The sequence below is a fragment of the Triticum dicoccoides genome, chromosome 2A (assembly GCF_002162155.2).
Source record: "Triticum dicoccoides isolate Atlit2015 ecotype Zavitan chromosome 2A, WEW_v2.0, whole genome shotgun sequence".
Taxonomy (NCBI): Eukaryota; Viridiplantae; Streptophyta; class Magnoliopsida; order Poales; family Poaceae; genus Triticum; species Triticum dicoccoides.
The window spans coordinates 658,879,533-658,892,253 of record NC_041382.1 but is presented as its reverse complement, the minus strand read 5'-3'; the positions used below and the strand labels follow the sequence as shown (position 1 = coordinate 658,892,253).

Here is a 12,721-nt window from a genome sequence, read left to right as displayed (position 1 = left end):
AGTAGGGTTCCATTATGCAACAATTTCTATCGAGTCTACTGGAACCAAACAATCAACATCTGGCAGCGGTGCCAGCGCGGAAAAAAAATCGATTTTTGTGAATAAGCGAAATGAATTGTTTGGACAAAGCATTTTTGCTCATTGCTGAAGTAACAAAAAGGCCTCTCCGCAGATCGAAACAAATACGAAAAGTAAAAAAGGGACCCAGTTTTGGGCGTGCATCAACATCGCATTCGATCCCTCCAAAAAAGAAAAGAAAACCGACAATCTATTGAACCTTAACCACGCAACTGAAGCAGACGAGAACGGTTCACATGGAACGAGCCGGAAAATGGCAGAAACGCGTGGAATGCTTCCTTCCTTGTAATAGCAGTGTTGAACTAACTTACGCGGCCTTCGTATCGCACTCGCCATCGGAAATACTACTTTCTCCGATTCGTAAATTGACACTGATTTAGTACAACTTTCTGGAGTAGTAGCTTTCAAACGTAACGACGTAAACAACAGCGTAATCCTAGCAAGAAAGACTAAAATGAAGCATGGCCAGAAACTTTTCGAAATGATTTCCATAATAAGCTGAGACCAACAAGCGCAAAAAAATGGTATATCTACAAAAAACATGAAACATCATATGCCAAATACACACGATACTCCATTTCCTTATTTATAGAAAAAACTCCTACAAAAATGACAATCCTACCATGCATCTGGAATTCTGGACAATAATTGTCAGTAGCAAACATCAGTGTCGCCAGCGAGCTTCCAGTTGGTTGATTGATTCTAAAGAAAGGATCTGCCGATCCATGCGTGTAAAAGTATTTCACCTTTATTAAGCTGATTATAAGCCACTAATAATTTAGCCGGAGAGAGCCCGAATACAGCTCGAGCGTAGCATCAAGTGAGCCAAGGGGTCAACTTCTAATCGCGCCATCATCATCTCGACTCCTTGAACCCACAGACCCTCCATTCTTTCTTGCATATAAAACTTCCCGCCAACTCCTAATCCTCCCCTCCAACAACCAGATTGCAATAATAGGCGGCCAATATTTGTCCATATTTATTTAAACGAAATAATAAAACAAGAAACACGCATAGATTAAAAACCCTCGGGATAAAACCACCACAGAGGCTCCAAACAAACACCGGGTCTCCAGTCGTCGTCTCCTTGGGAAGCCAACCAGCAAACGATTGTGTTTGCACCGAGCAGGCTAGCAGCCAAGAAGCGGGGCGGTGCGGGCGTGGGTTCATCGACGGAGGCCATGTCGAACCCCGACGTGGAGGCCGCCGGCCCGGCCAGGGCGGCGACGACGACGGGGATCAAGCCGCCGCCGGGGAGGTACTACGCGGGCGGCGACTGGCAGCACGCCCCGCCGGTGGCGCCCTTCTACTACGGCCAGGAGGCGGAGCGCGAGCGGCAGCACCACACGTGGCTGGTGCCGCTGGTGGTGCTGGCCAACGTGGCCATGTTCGTCGTGGTCATGTACTACAATGACTGCCCCCGCAACGGCAGGGGCGCCGACTGCCTCGGCGGCGGCTTCCTCCGCCGCTTCTCCTTCCAGCCGCTCAAGGAGAACCCCCTCTTCGGGCCCTCCTCCGCCACGTAAGCGCACAGATATCTTCTCTCTTCCCCACCGGCTCAAATCTTTCGATTCTCTTGCTTGCTTGTACTCATCGTGGATCGGATCATGGGCATGGCGCTGCATGCAGGCTGGGGAAGTACGGCGGGCTGGACCGGTACAAGGTGGTGCACGGGGGGCAGGGGTGGCGGCTGGAGACGAGCACCTGGCTGCACGCCGGCCTCATCCACCTCGGCGCCAACATGATCAGCCTCATCTTCGTCGGCGTCCGCCTGGAGCAGCAGTTCGGATTCTGTAAGCGCCCGGCCCGACCGACGACTCCGTCTAGAACGGCGACGAGGTCTTGCTTACAGCGTGCGCACGCTGTGTTGCTTTGTTTTGTCTTGTTTTGACCGGGCTTCGCCGCGCTCGTCGCGTCGTGCAGGGAAGGTCGGCCTGGTCTACCTCTTCTCGGGGCTGGGCGGGAGCGTGCTCTCGGTGCTCTTCATCAGGAACGGCGTCTCCGTCGGCGCCTCTGGCGCGCTCTTCGGCCTCCTCGGGGCCATGCTGTCGGAGCTCATCACCAACTGGACCATCTACACCAACAGGGTACGCGCGCGTCCCCCCTCGTCTCTGCCACTACTGTATTTTGCTTCGGTCCATGTCGAACACCTTCTGACATCCGAATGTAAACACCGTCTGCAGCTGGCGGCCATGGCGAACCTGATCATCATCGCCGCCATCAACCTGGCGCTGGGGATACTGCCACACGTCGACAACTTCGCGCACATCGGCGGGTTCCTCACCGGCTTCCTCCTCGGCTTCGTGCTGCTGATCCAGCCCCGGTTCGGGTGGCTGGAGCAGCCCTTCGGCGGCAAGACAAAGTCCAAGTACACGGCCTGCCAGATCGTCCTCCTGGTCGTCGCCCTCCTCCTAGCCATTGCAGGGTAAGCGCCGGTGCAAGATACAAAGTCTTCATTCAGATTCTACAAAATGAATATGCGTCATGTGTGGTAGTTAATCTGGAGCCATGCTTGTTTGTACGCAGGCTTGCTGTAGGGTTGCTGATGGTGTTCCGCGGGGTGAACGGCAACGACCATTGCAGCTGGTGCCACTACCTTACCTGCGTCCCGACGTCGCACTGGAAGTGTGACAACTAATAAAAATAAGAGGAGAACAGCTGTGGAGACAAACGTGCTGCCCATACAGATAATTGCTTCAGTTTGGCATTTTTTTTATACTTTTGCGCTGTATAGAACTTGCACCTTTTGCATTCCTTTGTTGTCCAAGAGGCGTTGACTAGCAATTCTGCTTGAATGTGTTATTAAAGCTCTGTAATTCACTCTGGTTTGTTTGTGGCTAAGGCGTTTGTTCATTCTTTGGTTTTACATAGCCAGTCGCACTTGCAATGTTCAGAGTAGAATAGGTTATACTTGAAGAACCGAATCGTCTTTGCCATCGCTGAATGAATTGGTGCGATCAATATGCGCTAGGCTGCTTGCACAAACATGAAATGGTATCGTTGGAATGCGATTGTGTTAAGACTTCAGTCATCTTCCACGCAACTAGAATGGTTTATATTGCAAGATCGAACATGGATGCAGTAACCACAAGTGGAACAAACCATACACACTTTTCACAAAGGGGCAATCATCCTATAACAAATATCAATCCGGAATTTGATTCCAAATGGAAGAGGTGTAAGGGCCACAAAACACATAGAAAGAATCATAGACTCGCAGCAAGCAGTACCTAACTCGTTACTAAAGATCCAACGATGTTGTAGAAAGTAAAGCTATTTCCGCCTCAATCTGATATCAGTGCTAATCCCTCCAACCCATCCCCAAAAGACTCAAAATCAGGGGAAGGGTTATACAGGGATACAACTAACCTATCCCGATGTTAATGGTAGCTTCCAAAATGTTTTCGTCGCTACAAGTATTTTCTCAGCACTGCTTGATTCAGGCTCACTGTCGTGTACCTGAGTAGTCCACCGAATCGACCGAGCTACCTGTACAGCCTTGTTGATCACATCTGGGGAGTCTCGTATGACAGCAGTTCCTTCTGGGCGCAATATGCGGTCCATCTCCAACATAACATCAAACAGGTCACATCTGCCACAAGTAGAAATGCGGTCAGTTATCAGGTAGCCCTTTTAGTTCGTATCGTCCATTTAGTAGATGGTGCTTATCCCATCAAATAAATGTTAAAAACTTGCATAGAGTATTTGCTTGGACTCTACCACGGCGGTTATCATCTGGGTTAAACATATACAATTACCAAGTAACACCAGTTGTGAGCAATTCTTGTGGTTTCATCCCTATATATAGATTCAACAAGCAACGGCCGTCTAATCATTCATTTATATCATGCTTGGATATTTATATTCCTGTTTCAAAGTGGCTGTAGATGAACTGATAATGTCTGGGTGCTACTTGGTTTGCACTGAAATTATACATAGTATTTCAAGAATAAATTAGATTAGTCTAAAATTGCAGAAAAACTAGAACAGGTTAGTAATACTAGACTATCTCAAGTCCAGTCGGTCTACCTGTTCTTTCCGGACTTTGGGTCGCTTATCAGAGAATTGATTCCATCAGCATGAATCAGATCATAGGTTCGAGGATATGTTGAGAAAGGCTCACACCTGGAACCAAAGTTATACAATCAATTTCAGAACTACAACAAGCAAGAACATTGATTATTAGTCTATTCATGTAAATGGCTTGATCCATTAACTTACTAGGTGAAATGGTCATCATATAAAACTTGATATTCAAATAAGACTAAAGAGTTAGTGCGGTAACTGGTAAGCGAACAAATCTTGCACAAGGCACAAACATAGAGGTCATATAATGTTATTTTTCAGCAGCCATATATTTTGGGATCTAGTAGAAGAGATCAAGTTTTAAATGTAAAATTATATATCAACAATACCCAGTAATCAATCAGAATGAATGCTAGAGCAGGCAGCAAGCCCGAGCAATTCCCCAGCATCAGATGAGAACTTGCTGACAAATATATGGATAGCTTGGAAAAGGTGGATGAACAACCTATAAATTTGAATTTTCTAGTGTGCGCAAAACTACAACAAGCAAGGAAAAAGAAGCACATGAGCATGCAAGGCGCTGAAATTGTCCGTAATTTGTACTCCCTCCGTCCAAAATAAGTGTCTCAACTTTAGTACAAAGTTATAATAAAGTTGAGACACTTATTTTAGGGCGGAGGGAGTATGAGATAAACAAATTAAGTATTGCATACTTACCAATCATGATAAACTCCAATCAGGCCCCTGTCATATATTACGCCAAGTGTCAATGGTTTTTTAGCAGGAACAACATTCATAACCCACACAGGATCAGACGCTACAGCAGCTGCCAATCCTCCAAAGAATGCATTCATGTCCATGACATTACGTATGAGTGCAGTACCTAGCTTCACACCAAGTGATCTCTTGTAATATGACACTCTTTTGAACCACTTCAGTGTATCTGCTTCAAACAAGTTTACACCATCATCCATAAAGGAGGCCCTAGCAGAAGGTTTAGACAGCCTATTTGGCCACTTATCAATGGAACCAACGGCTATTTCTTCCGACAGAGAAACTTTGCTTATGCATTTCTTCAACTTGAAGTACCTGCAAACAGTAAAACCCTATAATCGATCAAACAGAAATATGCAAAATGCATTTCTGGCGTACTGAAAAGCTAGAAACACAATTTGCAAGGACACACAAGAAAACACAGAAAATTGTTACCATGCTTCATCTGGATCATCATCAGTACTACACAAATCAAGGCCAAATTCATTTTGGTTAGGAAGACATGCCGCCTGATTAGGTTTCTTCCAAATGGCCGTGTTGCCATCTACAGTAACCAAATTGTAACACAAAGTCTGTGCCATTGCTTGAAGTTCACCCCATTCCTTCTCCTGCTTCTTCCACTGCACAGGGGGTCCGGATATAATCAGATAACCTCCCGGTCTAAGTAGACGGTCAACTTCAATCAAATAACTGCCATCTGCCATTTTTTACATGTCAGAGAGAGGGAGGGCAGACGTGCATGTTGAATGCAGAAGAAAACATTACTTACTGTAGGCAGTAAAAGGTATCAAACATCGAGAGCAATGGACGAAATCAAAGGACTGTGCTGGAAATGGAAGACGGCGTGTGCCCAACATCAAAAGAAATGCAGGAATTCCTCTCTCGAGCGCAAATTGTATTTGCGACTTATGTGAATCTCTTGGGGCGAAGGAAAGTGCCGTGATATTCTCTTTGAGCAGAAACCCACCAAAGCTAGCAACCTACAAAGGATGGAAAAAAGTTGTAGCCATTTTACTTGGAAAACAAAACATAGAAGCTCCATATTAAAGAAAAAATTATTACCCCACAACCCATATCAAGACCTGTCCTCAGGAGACCACTTCTTAGTGGAACATACTTGGTAAGCTTTTCAATATATTGTTCGGCACCATCAGGAAACATAGTTCCGCCACCAGGAAAAAGGAAGTATGAGCCTTCCTGCTTCATCCACCCTTGATGACCTTTTCTTTCAGCAATCTTGCCATAAGGCATGTTATCATGCCATATCTGCATAGAGAACAATAAACAAGCGGTAAATCTCGGTGTAAGAGGAATAGAACTAATCTACATCCTGTCAACACACGAAGTAAACCAATATACTATCTCTGTTTTGTTATTTCCAGTCCCAATGTACATTCCTCAGGTAAGGTCAACGTAACAAACCCATAGCTGAAGGTGCAAGAGCTAGACTTGAATTTTTTAAGTCCTTGGTCATGCTAGCTCAGACGCCATCAAAACTTGTGCCTAGTAGCTTGCTTAGTCTTATCTTATCCACCAGACCTGTTAGCTAAAAATGTGGGCGCATATTTCACCTCCTAATCCGAAAATCATATCCGTGAAAAATCATCCTAATCACTGGTATTTCCCAAACTCAGAACCAGTCTGGCATTCAAGACCTCTAGACATCATCCAGTAACTTTCACTCTAATAACTCCATCATTTCCAAAATGCATAGATTCAGATTTCAGAAAGTCATGCAAATATTAACCACTCAGAGCATGAGATGCAAAAGCTGGTCGTACACTAGCAAGCTAGTACATAACAAATCAAAGCAACAGTCCTCAGAAGCATTACTCTGCCAAGACACTAGCTGACGCCTGCAATTGCAACGGTTAATCAGGGGTTAATTTTGAGCGGAACGGCCAGTGGCAACAGCACGAACCTTGTGGAGGCTCTCGGGCCAGGGCACGGGCACGCGGTAGCCGGGCGGCGGCGGGACGAGGCACGCGGGCGCCTCCCCCCGCGCGGGGCAGTGGCGCTCGCGGTAGTAGTTCATCTCGCGGCTGAGGCGGGAGCTTCGGCGGGGGTCCTCGCAGGGGAGGAGGTCCACCTCCGAGGCGGCACAGGGCGGCACCACCGCGGCAGCGAGGGTGTCCCCGCGGCGCGGCGTGAAGACGAGCGCGAGGAAGACGACCACGGCCACGAGGAACACCGCCCAGACGGCGTCGAGGAACGACCACTGCCACTGCGCGCCGCCGCCGCCGCTCCCGCGGCGGTGCGGCTGCAGGGAGCTGAGGAGGCCCATCGGGCGGTGGCCGCGGCGGGGGCCGCGAGGGCGTGTGGCGTGCTAGTTCGATCGGTCGATGGGATCAGGCCATGGGCGAGGGGGGTTTGGATTCCGAGCTTTAGTTGTTGGGCTTGTGCTTTGCGTATCGGCGTGCTCGTCTCGGTTCCGTCGCGGGACAAAGAGCAAAAGTGGGCGTGAGATGAGATCTGTGTGCGAGGAGAGATGAGTGGTGAGATTAGGCTTAATTGGAGCTCTGTTTTATTCGAAAACACCATACTTAGAGCATCTGATGCAAGAATAACTAATTTATACATTCCAACAGATGATAATTTACATCACCTCCCCCGCGTGAGTAACTATAACTCTTTTTGAGATTCCATAGTAATGTACGAATGTATGTAGACATATTTTAAAATATAGATCTATTTATTTACTCTGTACGTAGTCCATAATGAAATCTTTAAAAAAACTTATATTTAAAAACAGGGGAGTAAAATACAACACCTTAGCACCTCCATCTTTAGGTGATGTAAAACAACCGATCACGCGCGCACCACCCAAGTGCCTTCATTTTTGTTCCACCCCCCCTCCTGCGCACCACCCTTCGCCTGGGCCATGGTTGACTCTGATGACCCTCCGCCTCCTCCGCCGCAACCGCGTCGGTCTAACCCACGTTACTGGCGCGACCGCCTTCCCCGATCCCTCCTCTGCCGCCATGCCACCGTCCTCAACCCGCCGCCCCGGCTTTGCCCCACCCAGGCCGGTTGTCGTGCCAGCTATGCCGCCATCAAAGAAACAGCTGACCGCCAAAACCCCGCGGAGGAGGCATAAGCGGTCGGCGGCGCGCAACCCAACAACAAACCCATGTCGGGTGGCCAAGAAGGCAAAGCTGGTCGCGACTGCGTCGACTGATTCGCCGATGCCGGTGGCCGTGGTGACCGCATCCGGTCAAGGAACCCTTCCTCCACCTCCGCCGCCGGCCATGGAGGAAGACGCGGTCACGCCCACGGCCACTGTCTCCAACGTGCTCGACGAAAAGTCCCAAGAGGTAAATAAAATATTTTTCCTTTGGTTGTAGAAATATTGCCCTTTCGTGTTGAAATGCAATTGTCCAGTGGCTGTACAAATGCTGTATAGTGGTTGTGCCGGTTGTACACAATTTTTACATCTTCAATACGCATCATCTATTGGAGTTAGACTTTTACATCACCAATATACATCATCTGTTGGAGTTGCCTTTTTTTTAGAGATGTAAAATGCATTTCTTGGTAATGTAAACTATACAACACCTTGTTTTACATTTCCAAATTTGCATCATCTATTGGAGGGAATCGGATTCGAGGACTTAGCCACAGCAAGTCCCCGCTGACTTTGCCGCGGGATCAAGAATTGAAGGCTGAGATTCGCCAAATCTCTGTTCCGGAACACTGTTCACGCAAATAACTGTTGACCATATTGTAGCATACGATCTGCGCCGACGCTTTTTAATCCGACAGACAAGATTGGGCAAATGTAGTGGTATTGTAGCTTAGCTACCTTTGCCACAGCAAGTCAGCGAATCTGAATCGCTATTGGAGATGCTCTTAGCAACTCCAATAGCTTCTATAAAAATCTTCGCGTGAAACGACTTTTATGGGATGACAGTATAATTTAGAGGAAGTTTTACACCTATTTTTCTCGGTTCCCGTAAAAGATCTTCATGTATTTTTCACTATTTTCTGTTAAACGAAGATGAGGTCCGCAAGTTAATGACACGGTGTTGAGAAGCATGTCGAGGGCAGCCGGAGAGGTCAGGCGGAACGGGGAAGGCACGTCAGCGCACAGGCGGTGTGGCGACGTGGCCTTTGCAGCAATGTGATGTGAAGATGATAGGCACAAATGATTCTCACAACTCCCCTCCACCTCCCATGTCTATTGGGGGTTACTCACGGACGAAAGAGGAATATTCAACAAATAGAGAGATTAAATAAAGAAAAGTCGTATGAGAGTTGCAAACTCTAGGCTCACGAGTTGGAATTGCTCTTTTCAAGGTGACGATGAAGATGAATGAAGGGCGGTGTCATGCGGAGATTATTTGAATAGATCTAAGTGAACTCCTTCTCTTCAAAATCTCTCTCCTAAGTTCTGATGGAGATGTGCGGTGTTCTCCTCTGTCCTTCTCCTTCAGTCGCCTATACAAAGTGGCTTTGTATAGATGAGATGGAGGCAACAACAGGTACTAGCGCTTGTGCTCGTACCAGACGTCTTCTCCTCTCGTGCGCCTGTTGCAAATGTTCAAATGAGAGAAGTTTTCCCTCGCTACCCCAATTGATTGTATTTTGTCCCATTTGCTTTTAAAAATAATTAGACATGTCCAACAAGTAATGGCATAAGGTTTCTTTAATTTTGCAAGGTTATCATTAGTTAAAAGGCAAACCACTGTACTCGCGGAGCAGCGACCGTTTAAGAAGTTGCTCATCTCCCTCTCCTAATAGCATCTCCAACAGGCGCCGAACGCGCCGCGCGCAAAAAACTAATTTATCGTGCGCTCATTGCTTGGTTTGGCGCGGCGCACAACGCTTGCTCCAGCAGCCGCGCTAAAATGCAGCGTGCGCGCCGCTTCAGCAGCACGCAAAAATGCAGCACGCGCGACTCGCCGGTGCATTGCATATGCCATTTTAAACACAAAATGAAGTTGATGAAACATTCAAAATGCAATAAACATGACATATAAAATTTCACACAAACAAGTTAATGAAAAAAAGTTCATGCCCACACGTTCAAAATCATACCCACAAGTTCATCCAACCAAGTTCAAAAGGTAAATCAAGTTCAATACACAAATGAAAGACACATCATTCCTCGTCCTCGTCCTCGTCTTCGTCTTGATCTTCGGAAGATGATTCTTCCGCCTTCGAAGATGAATCTTCCTCCCTCTCCTCATCGCGCACTGCATCACGTGAAGCTTCGAAGGTGTTGGCAAGATATTCAACGACATCTTCATGGGAATGTGTGCGAGGAGGCACATCGAAAGACATTCCGCCCATGACGGCCGGAGGTGCACCCATGCCTCCCATGAGAGAAGGAAAACTCATGCCTCCCATGGTGGCCATAGCGTCGGGGGGTGCTCCAAAGCCAGTCATGCCTCCCATTGCACCGCCCACGGTACCTCCGAAGCCACTCATGCCACCCATGGCGCCGATGCCACCGCCACCCATGGCGCCGAGGCCACCGCCATCCATTGGGTCGAGGCCACCGCCACCCATTGCGCGAATCATGGCTCTTTTTTGGATCAAAACTTCTTCGTGGGGCGTTGGAGGCGGAGAAGACAGCATGCAGCGCGAGCGCTCGAGTGTGCTGCGCGCGGAAGCGGGCGCCGCAAATACACCGCGCGAGATAGCGATTCCTGCCGCGCACCCAACTCCTTATATCGCGCCCGCGGTTATTGCGCGCCCGCTGGAGCCACCCGCCGGGTTGCGCGCGCGCTAAACTGAGTATATTTGCGGCGTGACGCCTGTTTAGCGCGCCTGTTGGAGATGCTCTAAGGGCCATCATTGTACCCGCGGAGCAACGACTGTTCAAGAAGTTGCTCCATCTCCCTCACACAAATTTAATTGGATGGCTAGAAATAATTAAGGTGATGTGGAAGTACGCATGAAATTTAGTAGCAGGGTCTAGCTATTTTTTTGAACATCAGTATAGACACAATCGCTCATATAGACGTGCATACACTCACCCCTATGAACGCATACATGCACACCCTACCCCTATGAGAATGTGCATCGCTGAAAATTCTGAAATAAATTCAGGAAATAAATGCGAGCATCAGGATTTGAACCCTGATGGGCTGGGGATACCACAGTCCCTCTAACCATCCAACCATAGGTTGGTTCACGTGTCTAGCTATTTAGATATTGTAACATGGATACATAAGTTCAGCTTTTTTAAAGAATACTACGTAAGTTCAAAAGGAAAAACCTTTTTTTTGTTATTCAAAAGGAAAAACCTAACAGAAATACGTCTAGTCTGTTAACATGTATTTGTACAGTGTATGTAGTGCGCATAACGCATCCTAGATTATAGGATCTGAACCAACTTCTTCGGACCTGCGTGCCCACTTTATGGGGTATATATTTGTATCACTGATTTATGTGGAATCAATCAATCAAGAGAGCAAGTTTACTCTCTAATTTGGTATCCGTAGTCTCCAGTGCGCCGCCATGTCGGAGCAGCACTCTTCTTTCTCCTCCGCGGCGATCCTCTCTTCCACCTCATCGCCCTTTCTCTCCTCCGCGGCTCCCTCCTCGGCCACCTCTGGTACATGCACCTCTCCCCCGCTCATCTTCGGCACCTTCTCGGCAAACCCTAACGCCACTGCTCCTGCCTCCTCCTAGTTCGCCCCCCTCTTTAACTCCACTGTGCCGCCACCGCCGCCACCGGCCCCTCCGGCCAAACATCCTATCCTCAACGTAGACATCACCAACCACATCAAATTCCTTCTCAACCCCGCCGAGCACAATTACCACAAGTGGAAATCATTCTTCCTTATGGTCCTTATCCGTTATGGCGTCCAGTACCTGATCGAGCACCCGCCTCCACCCAATGCCGACCGCCATTATCTTGAGCTCGACACCCATGTCGCCCTCGCCACGTATGCCACTCTCACCGATCAGCTCGTTGACCACGTGATCGGCGCCACCACCACTTTCGATCTCTAGACTCGGATCCGGGATTACTTCCTCGCCAATCGTGCGGCTCAGTACATGATGCTTAATCGCCAATATCGCAACCTCAAACAGGGCGATCTCTCTGTCGATGAATATGCGCGCCGCATGAAGTTGCTCACCGCGGGTCTCGCCGACATCGACCATGCGGTCTCCAAGGTGGATCTCACCATGCAGTTCCTCCACGGCATCGACGGCCGTCTCGACACCATCCGGGTCGTGCTGGGGGACACGGTTCCCTTGCCCCGTTCGAAACCGTCTTCTCGCGCCTGAAGCTCGCAGAGGAGAACCTCGCTCAGCGCACCGCCGAGGCCCCGGCCACTGTCCTCGCCGTTCATAGGCTCGGTGGCCCGTCTGGCGCCTCCGGATCCAACAACAGCGGGGGCTCCACTCCCCGCTCGGGCGATCGGGCGGATCTCTCTCAGGACCGCGGCAACGATCGTGCTCCTGGGCACGACTACAACCCCCGCAGTGACGGTGGTGTTCGCGGTGGTGACCGCGGACGCGGACGCGACGGACAGCAAGGTCGTGGCGGCTCGTCCTCCGCGTTGTTCAACTATTACATGCGGTTCTTCGCTCCGTACGACATGGCCATCCCTCCACCGTGCCCTGGCTGACGAACGCATCCGGTGTCCTCGGTCCTCGTCTGGGGTCTCATACTCAGGCGTACCGGATGCAGTACTCGCCATACGCACCGCCCTCTCCGTACCAGCAGCCATCATGGGATCACATGGCTCTCCTTCACGCCGCCTACAATAACTAGGACTTCAACAACACTGCCCCCTCCAACGAGTGGTACCTCGACAGTGGCGCCTCCAACCACGTCACCGGCAACCCTGGTAACCTCAACCATTCGCATTCTTCTTTACAACGT

At 49.0% G+C, this 12,721-nt stretch overlaps 2 protein-coding genes across 2 annotated transcripts; one reads left to right on the top strand and one right to left on the bottom strand.

The window, feature by feature from the left end:
- Window positions 1-1,117: 1,117 nt before the first annotated feature.
- LOC119356034 (RHOMBOID-like protein 2) lies at window positions 1,118-2,944 on the top strand. The gene is made up of 5 exons (XM_037622929.1): window positions 1,118-1,600; window positions 1,708-1,871; window positions 2,002-2,165; window positions 2,262-2,503; window positions 2,605-2,944. The coding sequence occupies exons 1-5, from the start codon at window positions 1,260-1,262 to the stop codon at window positions 2,714-2,716; spliced, it is 1,023 nt and encodes a 340-aa protein (XP_037478826.1). The 5' UTR covers window positions 1,118-1,259; the 3' UTR covers window positions 2,717-2,944.
- Window positions 2,945-3,170: 226 nt separating this feature from the next.
- LOC119356033 (probable pectin methyltransferase QUA3) lies at window positions 3,171-7,328 on the bottom strand. The gene is made up of 7 exons (XM_037622927.1): window positions 6,800-7,328; window positions 5,941-6,144; window positions 5,648-5,858; window positions 5,314-5,575; window positions 4,822-5,193; window positions 4,108-4,203; window positions 3,171-3,670 (listed from the first exon to the last, which is right to left on the bottom strand). Exons 1-7 carry the CDS (start codon window positions 7,160-7,162, stop codon window positions 3,448-3,450), a joined length of 1,731 nt encoding a protein of 576 aa, XP_037478824.1. The 5' UTR covers window positions 7,163-7,328; the 3' UTR covers window positions 3,171-3,447.
- Between the last annotated feature and the right edge of the window lie 5,393 nt (window positions 7,329-12,721).